Here is a 20605-nt window from a genome sequence, read left to right on the forward strand (position 1 = left end):
TTCCCTATTTGGTCACCAGGGGCTACACAGTACCTTAATCAGCACTGAGACAAAAATCTCACAAATTACACCTCAAATCATTCCCTCACTCTTCAGAGAGCTCAGTGGGGTCATTAACTGTGTTTGCAGACATGACCCTGTGCCCCAGTGGCTGAGAATGATGTGGCCACTCTCTTACCAGTAAGACCAGCTCCTGCTGCTCCAAAAAGGGATGCCATGACAGCAATCCCAGCAGTGGATCCTAAAGCAGCTGCTCCAGCACTCCCAATGATCGTGGCAGCTCCTGCAGCAACCAGAGGGGCAGCCAGGCCTCCTGTCAGACCTGAGGATGCAGCAAGAGGTATCACCAAACTATTATCCCTTAAAAACCCCAGGCAGGCACTCCCCTGAGCTGGGAGAGTGCTGCTACTGCTGTTGGAACAATAAAGGGGCTTCCTGAGACCCTCCCCGGGCCCTGAATCTCTGCCCAAATTCTTCGACTCCAGAAAAATAAAGAACGATTTTAAAGTCAAAGGAAGACTTTGTGGTGATCCAGGGTGAGCTGTGCTCTGTTCTCTCAGGAAAAATTAATCTAATCTCACACTTTAGATTTCAGAGTTGAAGATCTGATCCTCTCATAAAGAAGGAGAAAACATTTTTAAGCGTGACAACCTGAGTTTAATATTTCCCCCAGCTAGTGGAGCTACACTGGAATAATTTTTCCAGCTAAATCTTTCATGTTTATTTTTGTGGGGCTGAAAATACTTCTCTAGGAGTCAGACCTCTCTCTGTCCCTGGTGCTGTGTCCCCAGAATGCCAAGGGCAGCCTCACCAATCACTGTTCCACCCCCAACAGTTGCCAGACCGATCAGCAGGTATCTCTTCAGCTTTTTCCTTCTTTCCTTCTTTTTCCTTGAGACTTCTGCAGTTCTGTGGGGGGATTAAAAGCACAAAAACTAAGGGAAAAGCCCAACGGATAACAATACTGCGTTGGAATCTGCTTTTATTCTCCTTGGTGTAACTTCCCTCCCAGGAACAGTAAAGAGGAACATGCAGGTGTGGACTGTGACAGCACACTGAGATTTATGAGCATGGGTTTAGAGACTTAAATTGAATGGATTAAATGGACCACAGATTTAAATTGAAACAAATCTGAATTGAAACAGATTTAATTGCTGACAAAAGCCAACAGATATTACTTACTCAGGACACCCTTCCTAACAGGGCTGAAGCTTGTAAAAAAAAAACAAAAAAAAAAAAAAAGAGAAACAAATATTAAAGGCATTTCATTAACTATATGCTGCCTAAGTGTCCTAAAAAACCCACAAGAAAGCTAAGAGGAAACAGGGAAAAATGTTTGAAATAAAAGGGAATAGGGGTAATTTGTGCTAACCAACAGAGATGCAATTAAACTGTTTTCCAACAGCAGTGTTTACTTTGAGCTGCTTTCTAATTGCACATCACAATATAATAATATAATAGGAATTAAACAGAGTCATCAGTGTGCATTTAAGCTGTATTTTAACAAGCTTACCAGAAGAAGGTAAATAAACATAAAAGGAACAAATACCACTTATTAGCCACTGCTTTTGACTTCTCCCCAGTGTCTTTGCTTTCTCTCTTACAAGAAATGCTTCAATTTCAGTGGAAAATGGAAGAAACAGAGGGATCTGGGATAAGTTGTTTCCAGAGGAAGGTTCCTTTTGGCCTGTTTATACAGCAGTTAATCCAGGCCTTGAAACGTGACAATTTATCTTGCTTCCAAACTTGGATATTTTCCCTGTTAATCCTAGCCTAATTTTGGACTTTCGTTATCCATATAATTGCTTAATCCTTCCTGGAACCCCCTAAGCACGCTGTAATTTTGATTAAGACAATTTTACACGAGTCCCAAACAATATGCAGCTTTGTGAGGCGCAGCAGGAGGAGAGTGGAGCTCAGTGGGTGAAATCCCTGAGTCACTGCACTCCCTGGCAGAACTCCCACAGACCTGCACGTCACAGAGACTTTGTCTCCACAGAGACCCTCCAAAAACCCAGAGCTCATTACCAGCTGCAAACGTGGTGTCTGCAGAGAGCAACACCCCTCCAATTCCTGCACAACCACAGCCACTCCTACAGCCCCATGGACAAAACAGGGTTTGGCTATCAGAAAACCACGGAATCAGTGAGGCTGGAAAAGATCTCCAGGACCATCAAGTCCAAGCTTGATCCCTACCTGTCACCCAGCCCAGAGCACTGAGTGCTACATCCAGTTGTTCTTTGGACACCTCCAGGGATGGGGACTCCACCACCTCCATGGGAAGCCCTTTCCAATGCCTGACAGCCCTTTCCATGAAGAAACTCCTCCTGAATCCCCTCTGGCACAGCTTGAGGCCATTTCCTCTCATCCTTTCAAAATGCTCTACTTTGTGCCTTAGTCACCAGTCTGAATGCTTGGCTTTGGATAAAATTGCTCCTGGAGTTCTTTACACGAGTGCTGCAGCCAGGCTGTTCACACCTAAGCTGGCAATACCCAGCAATTTCTGTTCTACACGAGGTTCATCAGCTTTTACAGTCACTGCACTGTGTCTCAGGCTGAGAATAACAAGAGAGCTGCAACATGTCAAACCTGGAGTCAGTTGGGATAATGAGCAGTTTGAGCTATGTGGGGAGAAAGAGAGCGGCAGCTAAATCCTGCCTGCCAACGCAGTAAATAAAAGGAGAAGTTTTGCCTGTCACTGCCTCCCCTCTGGAGCTGCCAGCAGCTGCTTCCTAATGGCTCCTCCATTACCATTATCACTGGATTACCAGACTGCTTTTATCCATCGCTGTAATTAACTGCTGCTTCTGGTATTTCTCTATCCTCATTGAGCTCAGATGGGCAGCTTCTTGCCTGAACCACAAATTACGTTCAGAGAGATTGTTATGGGGAATTTCAGGTCATTTTCCAATATGGAAAAGTGGCAGGAGCACGCATTAGCAAGCAAATGTTGTGATGTTTTCCAGTTTCTTATAGAACTGTGTACGAAAGAAAGGTTCTCACCAGCAGGTCAGAGCAACTAACACAGATTTAAGTAGTTGGAGCATTATTCTTTAAAGGACTGTACATTTAATCTTGTAGGTTCTGGGTCTCAATCCAACATATCCACAGCACCAAAGGCAGGAGCAAAACCTCCTGTTAACAAATATCAGTAAAAACACCTGTGCAGGAGCTGCCAAACCCCTGGTTGGTTATTTCTGCTCCAAAACATCTTGCTGGTCCAAGCTGGCAGCATCCCAAGCACATGAGGGTGTTCCCAGCTCCAAAATCTGTGAGGTCAAGGTGGTGGCAGATTTATATTTTGCTTCCTTTCCCCATTGACTCCTGACTTCAAACCAAAGAAAGGGTCATCCGTTCCCCACAAATCTCAGCCTTGTTTTGGCACAGCAATAACGATGAGTTTGCACTGCGGTCTTGGGCTCCTCTCACCGTAAGGATTTTTCTTTTTCTTTTTTCCAACATACATTTACTCCCAAGGCTGCAATTTGGGCAAAGGACAAGACAGGACAAGACAGGAACCCCTGGCTGTCCCCACAGCAGGCACACAGGAACCCCACTGGGCTGGCAGCAGGGTCAGAAATCCACGCTGTTCTTTCACCGTTATCAGACACAGCTTAAAGGCCCAGCACTGAGTCTGTTTGTACAAACTACAGCAAAACCGTCCCCATTAATACCAACCCTTGCTCCTGCACACCAAACGTTTAGCAATCCACGATCTTTGAGATTATTCTGGCTTTCCCTTTTTACAGTGTGCTATAAAGTTAAGCATTTATTTAAATACAGCTGTTACTGGAAGATACCCATCACATGCTGGACCCCATGGTAATAGCTGAGCTGAACCATGGCAAGGGTGTTGATTAAAGACTTTATTAGCATTCAGGGTGATCTCATGACCCGTTTGCTGAGTTGACAGGTAAAAATATTTCCCTTGAAAGTCCACTATGGACAGGGTTACTGCCTTAAATACAGCTAAACTGTCACACAATTCCTGCCTGATGAGAGGAATATAATGATTCTACATTTCTTATAGATACCAAGAATGAATCCTCTGTTAATAACATAGAATTAAGAGCCAGGTCTGTACGTATCTGAAGAATCAGCCTCAAAAATCTCCCTTCAGTAGGAGTTATCCAGCTGTCTCTTAAAGATGCTTAAAGACATCCAGACACAATGAGCAGCTGAGGATCTAATCCTGATTATCTGCAGGAACGTCTTTCTGCAAGAGTTCTGTCTGAAGGATATCGGGCCAAGAGACAACAAGATCTTTGTGATGCATTTATGCAAAATCTACAGGCTCTGAGAGGCAACTGGAAGGAGGAAAGGGGGCAGCTCAGTGCAGAACAGCCTTCACCAGTGTGCAAGGCCAGGTCTCAGCTCTGATTTTAAGACTGCTGAGCTTTTCTGCTTGTCAGTGCTATGAGGGCTCTGCAACCCTAATCAAGCCATAAATGATTACAGTAAGAGCCATGTGGGGAATAATCAGAGACTGGACTTAGGCACGAGTAATTACTGCTAAGTTTTTAAGCACTGGCAGTGTTTTTTGATCTCATATCAACCCAAATGTTCTTACTCTGACTCTTCCTCTTTTTGTTCCTTCAGGCTCTCAAGCAGAGATTCCTCCAGGACTTCCAGCTCTTCCAAGGGAATTCTCAGCAGCCTGCTGACACGGCAGATCAACACCCTGGCTCGAGCATCATAGGACCCTTGAAGAGAGAAAAGCCCAGGAAATCAGTCTGACCAGCCTGATCACACAGTTTAGTTAAGGAGCAGAGTACACAAGGAATGTGTCACACAGCAGCTCCTTCCTCCAAGCCCTCTTTTTCTTCCAGGAACATGAGAAGAGGCTGATAAATGGAAAATCCCTCTTCCCTGCAAACAGAGCCACCACACCAGGTAATGCCCCTGCGGTAGGAAAAGGATCTCAGACCCTTTGGTCTCCATCCTCTGTGGTAGAGGCCTGCTGGCAACTTTTCAACAGAGAAATGCTGCAGCAGGGCCACTGTTAACTGCAAACATCAAATTCAGTGTGGGCACAGCCCACCTCGACTGCACCAGTGCAGGAAAGGCGGCATTTTGTAAAAATGCACCTCTGTGCAAAAGCTTTACCTCCTTCTCTGGTGGCAACAACAGGCACTCAGGAATGTAAAGTTACACACCAGCTCCCCCAGCAGCACCACGGACAAACGTTAGCTTTTACACTCCCTGCTGGAGATGCAGGAGTGGACAGGGCACTCAGACAACGTCAGGCAACAGAACTGATCACCCCCAGTTTTGTAAGCAGGTGTTCTTGAAGAAAAGACATCTTAGAAGAAAAGACACCTCCAATTAATCGATTTTAAATCATTTGTGCCAACTCTTGCTTTTTTATGGCTTTTTAGATGTGTTTCTCTCAGCAGCACCTACTGCTTCCTGATGCTTGGCTTTTATAAAGGGTTCTTGGTGCACTCTGGGATGAAAACCACAATTGCTTCTCTCAGGGCGGGTGAAGATACCAGCAAGACTCAATTACAAAGAGTGTTTGATACCCTCTGCACGTAGATCCAATATGGCATTGGGTCATCTATTAAGATTGTTTATTTATTACCATCATTACCAAGATACCATGCTAATTCTGTGACCTTTAATGACACGCTTGACCAGGTTTCTGCTTAGTGGAGAAATGAGGACAGGATTTATCTTTACTCCTTCCCAAAATGTGGCACATCCTGCAAGTCCAGGCAGGTGTAATGAGCCTCCTTCTTGTTTTTTTATCTGCTGGCACTGCTCACCAGCCTGGTGGAAAGGCAGCAAGGCTTGGAAAGATATTTCTCCTAAATCCCAGCTTCACAGAATAAGCGGTTTTGCAATAACCGACTTGTCAATTTTCCATTAAAAATATAGCGAGAACAAAACGTGTTTTGTTCTGCAGTGCAACAGGCTAATCAGCAACCAGTGAGTTCTTTCCTGTGAGAACATGTTAAAACACAGAGATTTAAAAAATGCAAGTAGTGATAGAATCCAGGCTTCTTTTAGAAATGAACATTCTGTTCAGCAGACAGTCTTTATTCCATTAATTTTATCAGACTAATCCATGTAATGGATTGCAAACCAGAGAATTGTTTTATGTGTAATATAATATATGAGAAAAATCACTTTTATTCATAATGGACTTCACAGGACACTCTGGAATTTATGCCCTGTTTTTTGGGGTTTTTTTTCCTTTTTTTTTTAGGCAACCAGCAGAAAATATTCTAGGCTGAGATTTTTGTAAAAAAAAAACAGCTTTACTTTTTTGTAAACAGCTTTACTGCCTTCCTAAAGGAAGAGGTCACTTGCTTCCCTGGGAACATTGGACAAAAACCACCCCATTCCACCACCATTTACATCTGCTTGCTGCTGCACGGTGTGTGAAGGTAAGGAGGTGAAGAGCTGTTCAATTTTCAGTGGGTATTATTAACCATTCCTAATAGAAGAGTTGTTTTTCCTGAAGGGGATGCAGGGAACGAGTGTGCAGCTTTTGCCAGAGAGGAAACTGAGATGAAAAAGGATAGTGCCTTTTTGAGCACTTTAAAGTATCAGATGTAAACTCAACTATATTATTTGTACAAAGAATAAACGCTAAGTAAACTTACCATCTTGAAGAGAGAAAGATAAGAGGTCCTAAAAAGAAAAAAAAAAAAGAAAAAAGAATATTCAATTTAAAATTGAATTGTTTTGGTTTTGGAGGTCTGGAGGGATCAAAATGAAGGCATAAAACCCATCAGAGTGACTGAATTACTGCAGCAGCTCTGTTCATGAGTGGGAAGCAGAAAGTTAAATTCAGTGAGGCAGCACAGAGCAAAACCAGTCCAAAATTCTCCAAAGGCCACTACAAAGGGCTGGATAGAAGCAGATAATGCTTGCTATATGCTGAGGCATCCCACATTTTTTGATATTTTGTTATGATCCTGATCTTACACCAGCCTTCAAAGTTTGGAGGAACAGGGCTCTAATCCTCCCACACTAATGCCTCCTGCTCCCCATAGTCATATGCACTCACATATGCAACATCACTAACAGGTTTGAATGTTCCTCTAATGGCCCCCATCTCCTTTGGCATTCTGGGAATTCACAGCTCTAGGCAGTAAGGCTGAACTGGCATGAAGTTCTTTTGGATGAAGTGAATTAACAACCTGAGAATTTATGGCCTGGCAAGATTGAGGGACTTGACTTCTGTGTTGGCTCTTTGCCACTAAAAAACGGAAAAACAAATCAATTCAATAGATGGTTTCCATGGATAAATCCACGAAAAAGAGGTCAGTGTTTTTACAACTGTGTTCTCCTCTTTTATTGCCACTGGACAAATTCTAAGCTCTTTATGTGAATACATTAAGCACCAGGTCTGTTGAGCTGTTTCCCTCTCCTACACACAAATACAGCACAGCTGAATTTTACAGGGAATCCTTTCAGCCCTCTGGGAACACAAAAAAATGCAGCCAAAGATGTAGGAGGCTGCCAAAGAGTTTATGATTATTAGGCCTGTAAGCTCCCAAGCACAGTTTGTATCGTAAAAACTTCTCTAATCTGAGAGTCCTACACATGGGAAGTGCAGAATGCAGGACGAACCAGAAGAGGGACAAACTGCAGACTGCTCCCCAGGCTGCCTGGTGGGAAGTGGGAATTGGAGACACCAGTCCAGAGGGAGGGATGCAACTGGTTTCCCAAGGCCTGAGTACTGGGAGTGCCCAGGGATCAGCTGTGTGGGCACCATCACCTCCACTCTGGGTGCATTTCTGGGGGAAGGGCTGGCCCAGAGGTGTCAAAGCCCAGCAGAAGGTGCAGGGCTGGGAGCCTCGAGCAAGAAGCTGACCAAGCAAAGGACCTTGATTCTAGAATGAGGTGAAGCTTGTGACTTTGTTTCCACAGTTTTCCAGGGATTGATGTAAGCACTCTCTGGAAGAGGGTGATGGTTTGTGGGCAATAAACTCTCCCTGTGTGAGGCTCAGGGAATCGGGGCTGTGACACAGGTCCAGTCCTGTCTGCCCGGTATCACCTGTGGCACCTCGTATCAAAGCAGCCCACATAAATGTGGCCGAAGCACGTACACACGTGCCTTTTAATAGGTCAGGGATGCAGGTAGGTAATCAGGGGATAAACTGGAACAACTGTTTTTATGGCATCTGTGCCAGTTAGAACTCTCAAATTTAGGCTGCAGTTGAGGCTGTGCACATACTGCATAGGCAGGCAGCTGGAATCCAACCAGCAGTGATTAGATTCGTTCACAACTGGTTTGTTTTCCTCCCTAAGCAGCAGTTGTTGCATTGCAGCCTTATTGTGAAGTCAGTGTTTTGAATCTCCATGAAAACTACAACAAGACAACCACCCATATGACTGAGAAGTCTTACAAAAGAAGGGAATCTTTATTCAGTCTTTGCCAGCTTTTTCTGAGTTGATGTAAGTTCAAAACCCATTTCCTCAACAACAGAGAGCCCCAAAACCACATTGAGGTGAATGTGGTTAGAAAACCCCTGGAAAGTGGGCATTCTAAGTATGTTGAGAGCAAAAAAAAAGTATTCATAATAAGAATTTTCAATGTTTTATCACCTAACACTGCTTCTACACCTCTTTTATTGCACTGCCTTCCCATACCACACCCACAGCCTGCTATGACTACTGTCTTTAAAGGATTCAGTTACCACCATCTGCCTGTATTAGTCATCTGCAATGAACACAAAGACAACAATCCATAATCCTCAGATGTTCATTGAATCAATGGTGAGCTCACATCTAATCTCCTAACCTCATGGATCATCCCTTCAGCTCCTTTGAGACGAAGGGCCTTCAAAAATGCAGCATTACTGACAGCAAGGCCCTGCCACTGAACACGCCGAGCAATTTATGCAGATACTTAATAAACAGTAAATATTGCGTCAGCAGCAGCTGAATATAAGGAAGCATAAGCACCATAAAACAAGAGATCAATAATTCACAACGCTTCGTCCCGTAGCTTGTTTATTTCTAGGTAAGAAGGAAAAAGCTGATCTCAGCTTATTGCTGACATTTCCCAGACACTAGTGGGTTTTTTTCCAGGCACACCTCTACTGCCTTGCTCTGCTGAAGTCTTTCATTCTGGCTCTCCTCAGACAAAATCAATCACCCTGCCCACATGCAGATGACTGTGCAAGGGATTGCTGCTGTGGCATTAGACTGATAGTTATTCCTCATCTCTGTTTCCAACAGATCAAAGTTGTCTATGGTTTCTGTATTCCACCCAAATCCAGGGGATATCTTCAGATTCCTGAGTCAGAGCAAAATCCCATGTGCCTCTGTTGATCCAGAGCCACTTTTGTACGAGCACATGGAGCCCTCATCCAGCATAAGCTTGGAGCAAGCACGAGCCAAATTTCAGCCTCATAAATTCAGTAGTAATGTAATAAAACCTGCCTCAATGCAAAGAATCCATCCTGAGGCAGAGAGAATGGGGGAAATGACACAGGAAGCACATCAAGGCAGAAAGAATGAGCGTAGACATATTGAATTTGAGGAAACGGCATCCAAAGAGCCACTCTTCTTTTACAAGATCTGTTCTAAATTATTAATTAACATCTCTGTTGCTGTCCTTGTACTGCTGTAGGACTTTGGGCACTGGAACATTTGGCCCAGGAGCAGATCCTCTGATGCCTTTCACGGACTGACAGTAGACAGGAAAAGGTGGCTAAGTACATGGGAGCTGGTCGTGATGACCAGAGAAGTTCACTGCTCTCTTATCTCCCCTAACACAGACAAGTTCTCACATCTGCTGCTCTGCCAGGCCATCGCTCAAGGTGAGTGTGTGATAGCCCTTAATCAATCAATACCAGAGCTCTGGCTGCACGCTGGGTGTCTGGCACAGGGTGACACGGCACAGGGCGACGGTGCCCACGCTCTGTGTGGCACCAAGCAGCAGCCTAATGCTCCTTTCACCCTGCATGCCATAACACGGGGTTGGATGAGGAGAGATCTTCCCCAGCAGAAGCAAATTCTGCCAAAATGCTTCACCTCTTTTATCTTGCCATCAGCTTTTAGAGAGTGCTATGGAGCAGTCCCAGTCTCACTTCCTCAGTCGAAGAAAATACAGTCACAACAATTTGCTTCTGGTCAAAGTGTACTCTGGGAAAAAGACTTTGGAAATCATGCTCCTAGAAGTATATATGTGGAGGTGGTTTGTGATACATATATGGGGAAGGGGCTTTGAAACAAGTGAAAATCAGGTATACTGTGTTCAGGGTGTCACTAAAATCTGTACAACTTGTGTATGAATGGAGACCACTGCAGTAACACAATCAAAGTAAAAACTTTGTCAGTTCTCTCTTCTGTAGAGTGAAGCCATCAAAGACACAACTCAGCAGACAGTGGCCATGCTACATGTTCAGCACTTTCATGAGCTCTTTATGGATAGACTGCCAGTCCCTCCACAGCTGCTTATAAATAAATGCCTATCAGAAATATTGGCTTTATTTCCCTGACTGCACAAACAGCACTTCAGCTGCAAACAGACAGATATGACAAACCACTTTTGCAAAGCAAACAAGGGCAAGGGGAGGACATGGACTTACCTGGGTAATGAGAAGTGGATTTTCTTTCAAGATGGGATCCTTCAGCAAAATTTCAGTGAAAGTTTCTGTGCCCTCACCTCCTAAGCCATCAGCAAAGGCTGTCATGGCAGGTAAGACGGCATCAGGCAGGTCCAGCCACTTCACAAAGCCCTTGATGAATTCTCTCCTGAAGGAGCTGTAAGGCAATAGAAGCAGTTAAGCCTTCACACATGGATGTTTCGAGGCTCCACAACTGGGTATTTTTAGAGCTTTGAGCAGTCCTTGGTTTCAAACATTGGTTCAGAGAAAAATCGAAGCATCAGGAGTCAGCAGAAGGTGAATTGCTAAACAAACTGGCTAAATAAACAAGGAAACAATCTGAGTGGGGCTAGACCTTGCTTCAGAACATGCTTTGATGTCTGCACTGTTAATGGATGCGTTTTGTGCTGAATTTTAAAAGTCTTACGGGTGCAAGAGAGAATCTTCCACTCCCCCAACTTCAGAAGACCCTGCACGGAGTCTGATACCAGCTCTGGCTGAGCCAACACCCCAAATCCACCTGCCCTGCCCAGCCCTGGCCCCACTCGTACCTTTGCTCGTTTTCAGGGAACAGCCAGGCAAGGGATATCCCACAAAGCGCCGCGTACGCGAATCTCCCGGGCTCACCCAGCTGCCGGCCCAGGAGCACACACGGCTCCCTCTCCCCACCACGCTCAGCCTCTTCTTGCTGTTTTGAAGCCCAGCCTTTCTTCTCCTCCGCAGCCATCTTCACCTGCAAGTTCAAGGAGGAAAAAGCAGCATAAAAAAACCCCACCAGACAACAGCAAACAGTTGCAAACCAGGAAGTGAGGAGACAAATTTGCCTTTGTTTTTACTGCCGTACTTAATACTGGAATTTAAGTCAAGTCTGGCCAGGTCTAGCTTGTCTATTGACCCCAACACACTGCTGTGACCAAGGAAGACACAGAAACAGGACACAGATGAACCACAGTTCACAAATTCACAAATGTTTTGCACAAAACTAGCTGACAATAAATATTTCAACCTGCAAAAGGACAAGTTCCCTTTGGGATGCAAAAGGACTGGGCTCCATTCAGGCCTATCGGTGCCACATTTACTGCAAAAATGATATGAAAACAAAAGCTCTGCACCTGGTACAGGGACCAGTACAGCTGCCTGGGAAATAATTTTCCTCTCTCGTCCTCAGCCCAAATTGCTCCTGTTTGTTTTGCTGGCAGCATTAGGGAAGTTGTGTCCAGCTGCAGCCTCTGAGGACTTTGATGTGTCCCACGGTCACTGCTGTGCTTGCTTGCAATATTCCTCCTCTGTACAACCTGCCAAAGCTCTTTCCCTAAAAATAAAATCCCTGCACCACACAGACCTTGAGCTGGGGCAAGATATTTTTTCAGAGTGTAGCTGTGCACATCCAAGTGAAGGGCTTCCAGCTGCTCCCCTGATGGTGCCAGCAGCAAACTGAGACCTCGGGCAGAGGTGACAACAGCTCATTTCAAATTCAACCTGGGTTACAACCTGCTCCAGGGCTCGCTGACATCACCTGGAATTTCTACCGATTTCCTTAAGATCCAACCAGTTTCTAAGGGGTCCAAATCACTCATTTAATTTTATAGTTCAAATTAAAATGTTTCCTTTCTTCCACACCCTGGCCAAATAGGAATTAGGAGCCCATGACACTACAAGTGATTCCCAGGAGATGCAGACACCATTTAGAGGCCTAAAAGAAAGAATTGCAACAGGAGCTGCTCTTTTAAAAGGAATTTTATTATCTGCATGCCACCTGTCATGGTCCCTTAGGAAAGGTGTCTCACCCACCTTCCCACTCAGAAACCCTAAACATGCAAACTTCCAGGCCAATTTTCACAGGAATAATCAAATGCTAAAGTTTCAATAATTTTACAATTATTTGCCATGTCTGCTCACCTCTGGACACATTATGAGAGACAGCACTGCAAATAAAACCCCCTTCCCCGATAGATTTATTGATTTCTTAACTTGAGCTCATATGAAAAGTGAAGCAGCTAAAAAAGATCCAACTATTTAACCTAATTTCCTAATAACATGAAATATGGAGCAATAATGGAGCAACACCATGGTGACTCCAGGCATGCAACAAATAATTCAGAGTGCTGAGCAGCTAAAATATCCAGAGAAAGTTTCTGGAAGACTTTGCTCTGAAGATGCTCAGATCCATATACTTCCCTCTACACAGGTATCTTTTTCCTGATAAACACGTAGGAAAAACTGAGCTTGGGATTTTCAGACACACAAGGTAAAAAAAGGGCAATGTATGGCTTACTAAATAAAATTTGGGCCAAGAAGTTTTGCCACAAATGCAAGATGAGAGAAGTGAAGAGTTAGAAGCATATTCCAAAAGTTATTTATTCCAAAAGATTTTAAGTCTCATGGCACTGGAATTCCCATCGCTGCCCTGAACAATGCGGTTCAGCAATCAACAGCATTGCCATAATCTGAACTGGCACTTGAAAGAGAACTTTTTTTATCACTTCCAGCTCTCATTTTTCACACAAAGCCCTTTGTTTTCTTGAGAGATGGCGTATTTTATATAGCAGCTCATAAAATCCTGTTTGGAAAGCAGAAAGATAATTCCCTTGGGGATCTAAAGCTGTACAATACATGTGTTCCCTGCAGATGAAAGAAGAAATAGAGACAGGGTGGCATCGCGTTTGTCCTAAACTGTGACAAAAGCGACCAAACCATCATCTCCACACCTCCCCAAAGTTGATGAGGCATCTCCTTAACTTCAGAGAAGCGGCTGTAGGTGATTATTCAGACGGGGCTGGCCAGAGTTCCGTGTAAGGCACAGCGGGGACAGCGAAGCCCAGCTGTGGTTACGCATGGCACGCATCGTGACTGTGGAAATATTTGGGCAAAAGAGATTTTTTTGGGCACCTGCACACGGCTCCAGAGGTGCTGGGAGCACTACGGCCTCTGCTTTTAATCTGTAGATACGAGGTATGATCACGGAATGCTGTTCATTCAGTTCTGTCTCAATGCATGAACACATAAACGCGATGTGGATGGGCCACAGGGATCAGAACCAGAAGGGACAAGGACACGGAGAAGCTCAAAGCTTAAGTAGTTGTAAAAGTAAGCGTGTTTAATTCAGTTATTCCTAAGGTTTGCACAGCGGCTGCTGAGAAGCGATGTCCTCACAGTGAAGCGAGCAAAGCGGCGGAGAGGGAACAGCACGCTGCGAAGCGTGAAGGCACCACCTCAGCTGGGGGAGCTGTGAGGGCGGACACCGCCACAGCTTCGCTTTTATCACAAGTCCTTCACGCCTGAACTCTCTGTTGATCCAACACAGGCACTTATTTACGGAAAGCGGCGCTTCTGGCCCCGCTGAGGGGAGGGAAGCAGAGGCCAGAGCACGGGAGCGGCCTGAGGGGAGGGGAAGATCCCGCCCCGCCCGCTCGCCCCTCAGCCCGCGGCGCTGCCCCCGCCCAGCCCCTCTCCCACCAGCCCGGCCCGGCCCCGACCTGAACCGGCCCGGCCGAGCACCGAGCACCGGGAAGCGAACACCACGAGCCGGGCACCGAGCACCAACTACCGCCGCCGGCGCCCGCCCCTTCCTGCCCGGCCCGGCCCGGCCCGGCCAGCCCGCCGGCGCTGCGCCATGGGCGCTGCCGAGTGCGGAGGGAGGGTGGGAGCTGCTGGGCCGAGAGGATGGAGGGCACTGAGGGGATCACAGAATATTCTGAATTGGAAGGGACCCACTAAGATTATTAAGTCCAACTCCTTAAGTGAATGGCCCACAGAAGGGATCAAACCCACGATCTTGGTGTTGTCAGCACCATGCTCCAACCGGCTGAGCTGACCCTGGGATCATCTGAGGGGATGGTGAGGGATGAGGGCATGGTGAGGGATGAGGGGATGGTGGTGAGGGATGAGAGGATGAGCCCCATTACTCATTATAATCCTCTCTCTAGGTCACAGTGTATTACTGAGTCGCTATCCGAAATCAGGTGAGGGATGAGGGGATGAGCCCCATTACTCATTATAATCCTCTCTCTAGGTCACAGTGATTACCGAGTCGCTATCCGAAATCAGGAGCTAGCCAGGTAACATAAGCAGGAAATGGGACTTCAGAGCTGAAATTTTCTTAACAAAATGACCAGCATGAATTAAACTTGAATACAAGCAAATCCTTTACATCTTGGAATATAATCCCATTAGCCTTTTCTCTATAAATTTAATTGCCACCTCAAAGTCTTGCATGGTTATTGAGCCTTGTCAGATTGGAATCTGTTCAAAAGATACCAGGTTCCAGAGCCTCATGACTGCCACCAGCATCTGTGAGCTCTGAATCACCTGGGTATTAATGGATCTCAGGCTGAAAAACATTTCAGTGGAACTGCTGAAGGAAAACTTGGAAGGTACTGCTCCACAGCTCTGTGGATCTATAAGGATTCTTACAGAGAACCAGTCTCTCCCTGGAAATCACACTTCTGTATGCTGCCCTTTCCTGTTGACATTTTTTTTTATTGGCTCTGTAGAAAGTAGTGTAATAAAACAATTATTTTGGAAGGGCAGGGTGAAGCATAATCAAAGATATTACTGATCATGTTCATTCTGTTTCAATTTCTTCACGCCCATGTGCTGAAAACATACATGGGCTGGCAGGATCCCTTGTGAGTGATCTGTTCAGGCCAATATTAATACATTTGCTAGAGACCTTTACAGTACCAGTGACCCACTGGTGTTGGCGAAGGGAACCTGACAAGAATGTTGTCTGTGAGCTGGAAGACTTGCCCAGTGTTCCTGAAATTATTTTCAGTGCAGCTTAATATCTGGTCCAGTCTTCATATTTGGAATAATACAGCATTTGGGTTTAAAACTACCTGCCTTTTTCCCATCTGGAAAGCTTTTTTTCTGGTTGGTTATTAGCAAATGACATATGTATTCTGCAGTAAGCCTGTTGCAGAAAACCCAAAGGATTTAGTTCCCCTGAAAGCTCCCATTCCTGGCCAAAAACAAACCTGTGTTTTCCAAGACCTTAGGAGCACAAGAGCTCCTACTCTTTTAGTCTAATCTGCTTTATCTGCTGTGAGACACTCTGTATATTTATATACTGAGCAACTGCAGGACATCAGTTTCCATTCTTATCAAACACAAATATTTACCTGATCCAAGGTCTCCTGAGATCCTTGACACTCTGAAACATGCAGTTTAACTAGAGAAATCTATTTTTTCCCTCAGTTTAATTTTAGTTGGGTTTCAGGGTATTTTCTTAGCAACTAAGTATTTTTTTTAAATGAAGGAACACTCCTACACATTACCACTTTGTTTTACTCACCAACTCAGCTCTGCAGACTCTGTAATACACTTTCTCAGCCGCAATTCCTGTCAATAAGGAAACTAGGAATTGTTTCAACATTAATTGTCCGTGAGGAATTGAAACAAAGAAGCCGATGAGCAATTTATATTATAAATTTAATGGAGACGTTCCATTTAAAAATATCACACATGGTGTGGCGAAGCAGTCAACGGATTTCTGTTTACCTCTGTGAGCATCTCCAAGGGCATGAAGAGAGGTCCTGCAGGATGCCAGCTAAAGGAATGCAGGTGAGAGGAGCTATTTCTGCGCTAAATAATGTGGGGAATTTGGAGGGTCATGAGGTTTTTGAGCCTTGCCCTTTGCAAGCCACAGACTCAAGATTAGGAGTGTTGGTTTTGCCTCTTCTCTCCAATTTTGTGCAGCTTTAAGTGGCATCAACTGACATCCCTTTTCCCAGTCCCTTTCCCATCCCTGCCAGGGATTAAGGTGATAATCTGGGCTGAGATGACCCTCTTCCAAACATCCACTCCCTGATTGAGCAGCCTTATTTCCCACACTGTCCCAAGGAAAGGTGTCTGTGTGTTCAGAGAGTGGGAACAGCAACCGCCGGGTTTTGCAGGACATCACCCCCGGGTGTTCCAGATAACATCCTGCAGGGCTGACCAGGAGGGGACACGGACATGAACAAAATGGCAAAACAAACCAACGCAATTGCTAGTCCGGGATAAAAATTGTGCGGAAAACACATAAATATCAACGTATAAATAGTTCATTTTGTTTGCAGTAATGAGATTTAACAACACTGTGCATTGGCATTGAGCCGGCTCAGCCAACTGTTGAATTTATTCTCTGACAGATTGTTTTTAAATCCGTAACTCACTGGTGTGCCCAGCGTGCATGTTGGCCTCATCCCTGATCTCCGGGACACAGGTTAATTGTTTCAGGCAACGGTCACAACGTGGATCTCCTTGTCACACGAGGCGGAAGAGTCCTTCTTGCACCTGCAGTGGAATTTAGGAGTGCAGCAAAGCACCAAAGACATGAGCAACCCCAAAGTAAGCAGGAGACAAATTACCCATTTCACCTTCCCCGAGTACATAAAGGGGAGGATGAGTATGGCGAGGATCACCCCAAGCAGCAGCAGCAGCACGAGTCTCTGCACAGCCAGGCCGCTGTGTGTTGGGCTGTTTTCCTCTGTGTTTAAAATGTCCTGGCTGCTCTGAGTCCAGCTGTTGCCGTCCAGCCCCATGGCATAGACGTACACCTCAGGGTTTGAATCAAGGCTCTCCAAGCGCTCCAGGATGTCTTCTTTGTTCTGGAGTGTGCGGATGAGCCCTCCTGACACGAAGGTGGGTTTTCTGCAAAGAGGGCAGGTGATTATCCAGGTGTTCTCCTCTTTCCTGAGGATCAGCTTGAGGCAGACGGCGCAGAAGGCGTGCTGGCAGTCCAGGAGCTTTGGGACTCTGTAGATGCTGTACTTGTTGAAGCAGATCATGCAGTCCGCATCCAGGGCGGCTGTGTCTGAGCACTGGTGGTTCAGTTCCAACGTGCTCATTTCGGGAGAGTTTGTGTTCGTTAGTACAGCAGGACTGTCGCTCTCTGTTCCTGAAGGTCTCTCCATTTCTTCAGTACACTCTTCAGTGAATCTCACTCTCTTCTCGTGCTTTGAGTTTTGTGTTACGGATCCTGCTCTGCTCATTTCTGCAGCACCTCCCGCCACGGGCACGGGACTGTCTGCCTCAGCCTGCAGTACTCCAGGAGCTGATGATCTGTTTTCCTTGTTTGGCTTGTCAGTGGATTTCTCCATGGAGATAAACCTCGGTGCAGCTTGTCTCCCCTTGGCTGAAGGATTTCCCGAGTCTCTGGCTCCTTTTATGTGTTGCTGTATTCCTGGTTGATTAGTGAGAGCCTTAAGCGAGTCCGTGTTCTTACAATACGATGTTTTTATGACATGGGGGCCAGAGTTAATGATTGACTTCCCAACCAAGACAGTTTACAACAACTGATAATATCAGTGGGCCGTTCCTGTCTGGATGCAGACTCCATGGCATTAGCAGACCACTCTGACAGCCAGACACTACCATTATTATTAAATTAGAACTCTTAGTTGAAAGCAATTTCATTGTTCTCTAAACAGCGCTTTGCTGGACAGTGACAGGCTTGGGGGAATTAACTGTTTCTAACATTGGTGTGCTGAATGCAGTGCTTTGATTAGAGCACAAGTATCACCAGTTTTCTGCTCTCTGGGTAGGAAGTTTGCTATTAGTTTAGAAATACTTGCTACCCTACAGCACCAAGTGAAGAATGAGATTGAAATGATTCATTTGACTGTTGAATGTCCAATTGTTATTAGCTCATTTATCCTAGGGTATCTCTTTTTTCATCCTAGGATAACTCTTTTATCCTGTTTGTTTTAGTCATCAGAAGGTTTCCAGTACAAACAGAAGCATGACTGAGACCCACACAGGGTATCTCAGAGTCCATGAGCAAGATCTGGAAACTTAAAGCAAGACCAGTGTCCTAAATGGTGGGACTGTCTTCTTTCCTGTGGTGTTCACCAAACAACCTCATGCACTTGGGAATGCCCTTGCTGAGTGGTTTTTGTGAGTACTCATCTCGTCTGAAAAAAATGCCTGAACAAAATCCCTCAGTTTCTAATTTCTTTCTGCCTTTTTATTTGAGGAGTAAAACACAGATGGCTTTTCAGCAAGAATCCCATGGAAGGAAGGAAGGAAGGAATGAAAGAAGGAAAGGATTACTAATCCAAAAAAGCCAGATGAGGTCAGTGTTACCAGCAGAAGACACACAGTACCACGCTGGTAGCCTCAAGTGCACCTGAATGCTCACAATACCTGTGCCCCCATGTCCCAGCCCCTCCCTCCCAGAGAGGAGCAGCAGAAAGAAATGAAACAACTGCAGATGAGGAGGGAAAGGAGTTCAGGAAGGTTCTAATCTCATTAACTAGCTGGAGGGGGGGATGAGGTGAGAAGAATTTATTTGCTGAGAAATAGGAGGACTGTTGTAAGCTAACTGCGTCAAAGGGCCTGAGCACTGCTGTGTTTCTGCTGACATGGCATGTGCTGGTGCTTGATGGACTTTTGGATGACCCCAAATTTTAGGAGCCTGAGTATCTCTCAGTTGCAGAAGTTGATATCAAAGTGCAGGAATGTCTGGAAGTAGGCTGGTGAACTGCAAGACTCATTTATCTTCAGCATTTCACACAACTCTTTGGCAGCAAGTTCATGCTGTTAAAAAGATCTGGGAGAGTAGAAAACAGATTTGCCACTATTACAATAGTTTAGAAGCTTCAAATTTGGTCTGTCAGTTCCCATGTCCAAAATGGAAACGTCTTAAAATTTCCTGAGTCCTAATAATTAGAACAATATAAAAACACCTTGCAGATGTTTCAAGGTGGAACAGACACCAAGAGGGACAACTACACTCCTAACATAAAAAGTTAAAAATCAGTTGGGATGAATCTATCTGCTCAGCGTTCTGCCAGTGGGTGCGGGTGACTTGTCTGTGTCTTTTGTCTTACGTGCTGGAAAAACAAAAGTTTTTTGTTGCCCTCCACTGACAAAGTTTTCAGCCAAGCCCTGATTCCAGCTCTGCTTTGTCTCTGGTGTCACGAGTGATGCTCCCTGGCTGGCATGTGCCTTGTGCTTATTTGAATTGCTCACAGCCCATTAATGCTCCTCAGGCTAATTACAGCCACATTTATCATTTGCAATCGGTTTATGTACTCATGCTGTCTTCCCGCTTTTAGTGTGTTTGCGTAAGAAATTGTGTTTCTATGAAATGCTTTGTATGGAATTGTTTATAGCAGGAAATAGATATAAAAGAGCAGTTGTGTCATTCACAGTAAAATCTTTATGTGCCAGAAGCCAGACATCCCAGAAGATACTGGGGATACTCCTGCGAGCTTCTCCCCGTGCTGAGCTGTGGTTCAGGTTGTCCTGACTCTGGACAAGGGGAATGGAAAAACCATTTACAACTGAAAACTCGCTGTGATGTGAAGCCTCTTATTGTATTCCCGGGGCTGATTTGTTAGCGTTCCTCACAAAGCTGTTTGGATTTGCCTTCTGAGCTAGGAATTAAAAATTCATAGAATCCCAGATTGGTTTGGGCTGGAGAGGATCTTGAAGCTCACCCAGTGTCCCCCCTGCCATGGCAGGAACACCTTCCACTGTCCCAGGCTGCTCCAAACCCTGTCCAGCCTGGTCTTGGGCACTGCCAGGGATCCAGGGGCAGTCACAGCTTCTCTGGGCACCCTGTGCCAGGGCCTCCCCACCCTCACAAGGAGGAATTTCTTCCCAGTATCCCATCTATCTCTGCCCTCTGGCAGTGGGAAGCCATTCCCTCTTGTCCTGGCATTCCAGGCCCTTGTCCACGGTCTCTCTCCATCTTTCCTGTCAGCTCCCTGACAAGAAAGGTACTGAAAAGCTGCAATCAGACCACCCTGGAGCCTTCTTTTCTCCAAAGTGAACAATCCCAATTCCCCCAGCCTTCCCTCATGGGAGAGGTGCTCCATCCCTCTGCTCATCTTTGCCTCCTCTGGACTTGGCCAATGTGCAGCAGTTCTGACAGCACTGGGCAGCTTCTGTCACGATACCAGCAGAGAAAATCAGAGTCACGGGCACAGCGACGCTCTGGTGGGTGCTGCTGCTGGGTGATTCCTTTAACCACTTGCTGCGGGACAAGTGGAAGAGCCCAAGAGCAGGAGGATGGCAGGAAATCCTCCCCAAGAGCCCTGCTCAGC

General features: G+C 45.6%; 2 protein-coding genes across 2 annotated transcripts in view; both read right to left on the bottom strand.

The window, feature by feature from the left end:
- The window catches only part of TMCO4 (transmembrane and coiled-coil domains 4), a 38158-nt gene extending 24039 nt beyond the window's left edge, over positions 1-14119 (bottom strand). Inside the window, exons 1-7 of the mRNA XM_040084839.2 lie at positions 14048-14119; positions 11123-11304; positions 10554-10728; positions 6612-6639; positions 4571-4703; positions 812-909; positions 179-322 (exon numbers count right to left, since the gene is read on the bottom strand). Of these exons, the coding sequence (XP_039940773.1) occupies positions 179-322; positions 812-909; positions 4571-4703; positions 6612-6639; positions 10554-10728; positions 11123-11298 (754 nt within the window). The 5' untranslated portion in view covers positions 11299-11304; positions 14048-14119. The remainder of the gene's footprint in view (positions 1-178; positions 323-811; positions 910-4570; positions 4704-6611; positions 6640-10553; positions 10729-11122; positions 11305-14047) is intronic.
- Positions 14120-16786: 2667 nt separating this feature from the next.
- Positions 16787-17765, bottom strand: RNF186 (ring finger protein 186). The gene has a single exon (XM_040084549.1). The coding sequence runs from the start codon at positions 17651-17653 to the stop codon at positions 16787-16789; it is 867 nt and encodes a 288-aa protein (XP_039940483.1). The 5' UTR covers positions 17654-17765.
- Positions 17766-20605: the final 2840 nt, after the last annotated feature.

Source organism: Hirundo rustica, chromosome 22, assembly GCF_015227805.2.
Source record: "Hirundo rustica isolate bHirRus1 chromosome 22, bHirRus1.pri.v3, whole genome shotgun sequence".
NCBI classification, from domain to species: Eukaryota; Metazoa; Chordata; class Aves; order Passeriformes; family Hirundinidae; genus Hirundo; species Hirundo rustica.

Excerpts from the sequence above, each read along its gene's own strand:
- RNF186 (XM_040084549.1), bottom strand. The coding sequence starts at position 17,653 with ATGGAGAAATCCACTGACAAGCCAAACAAGGAAAACAGATCATCAGCT.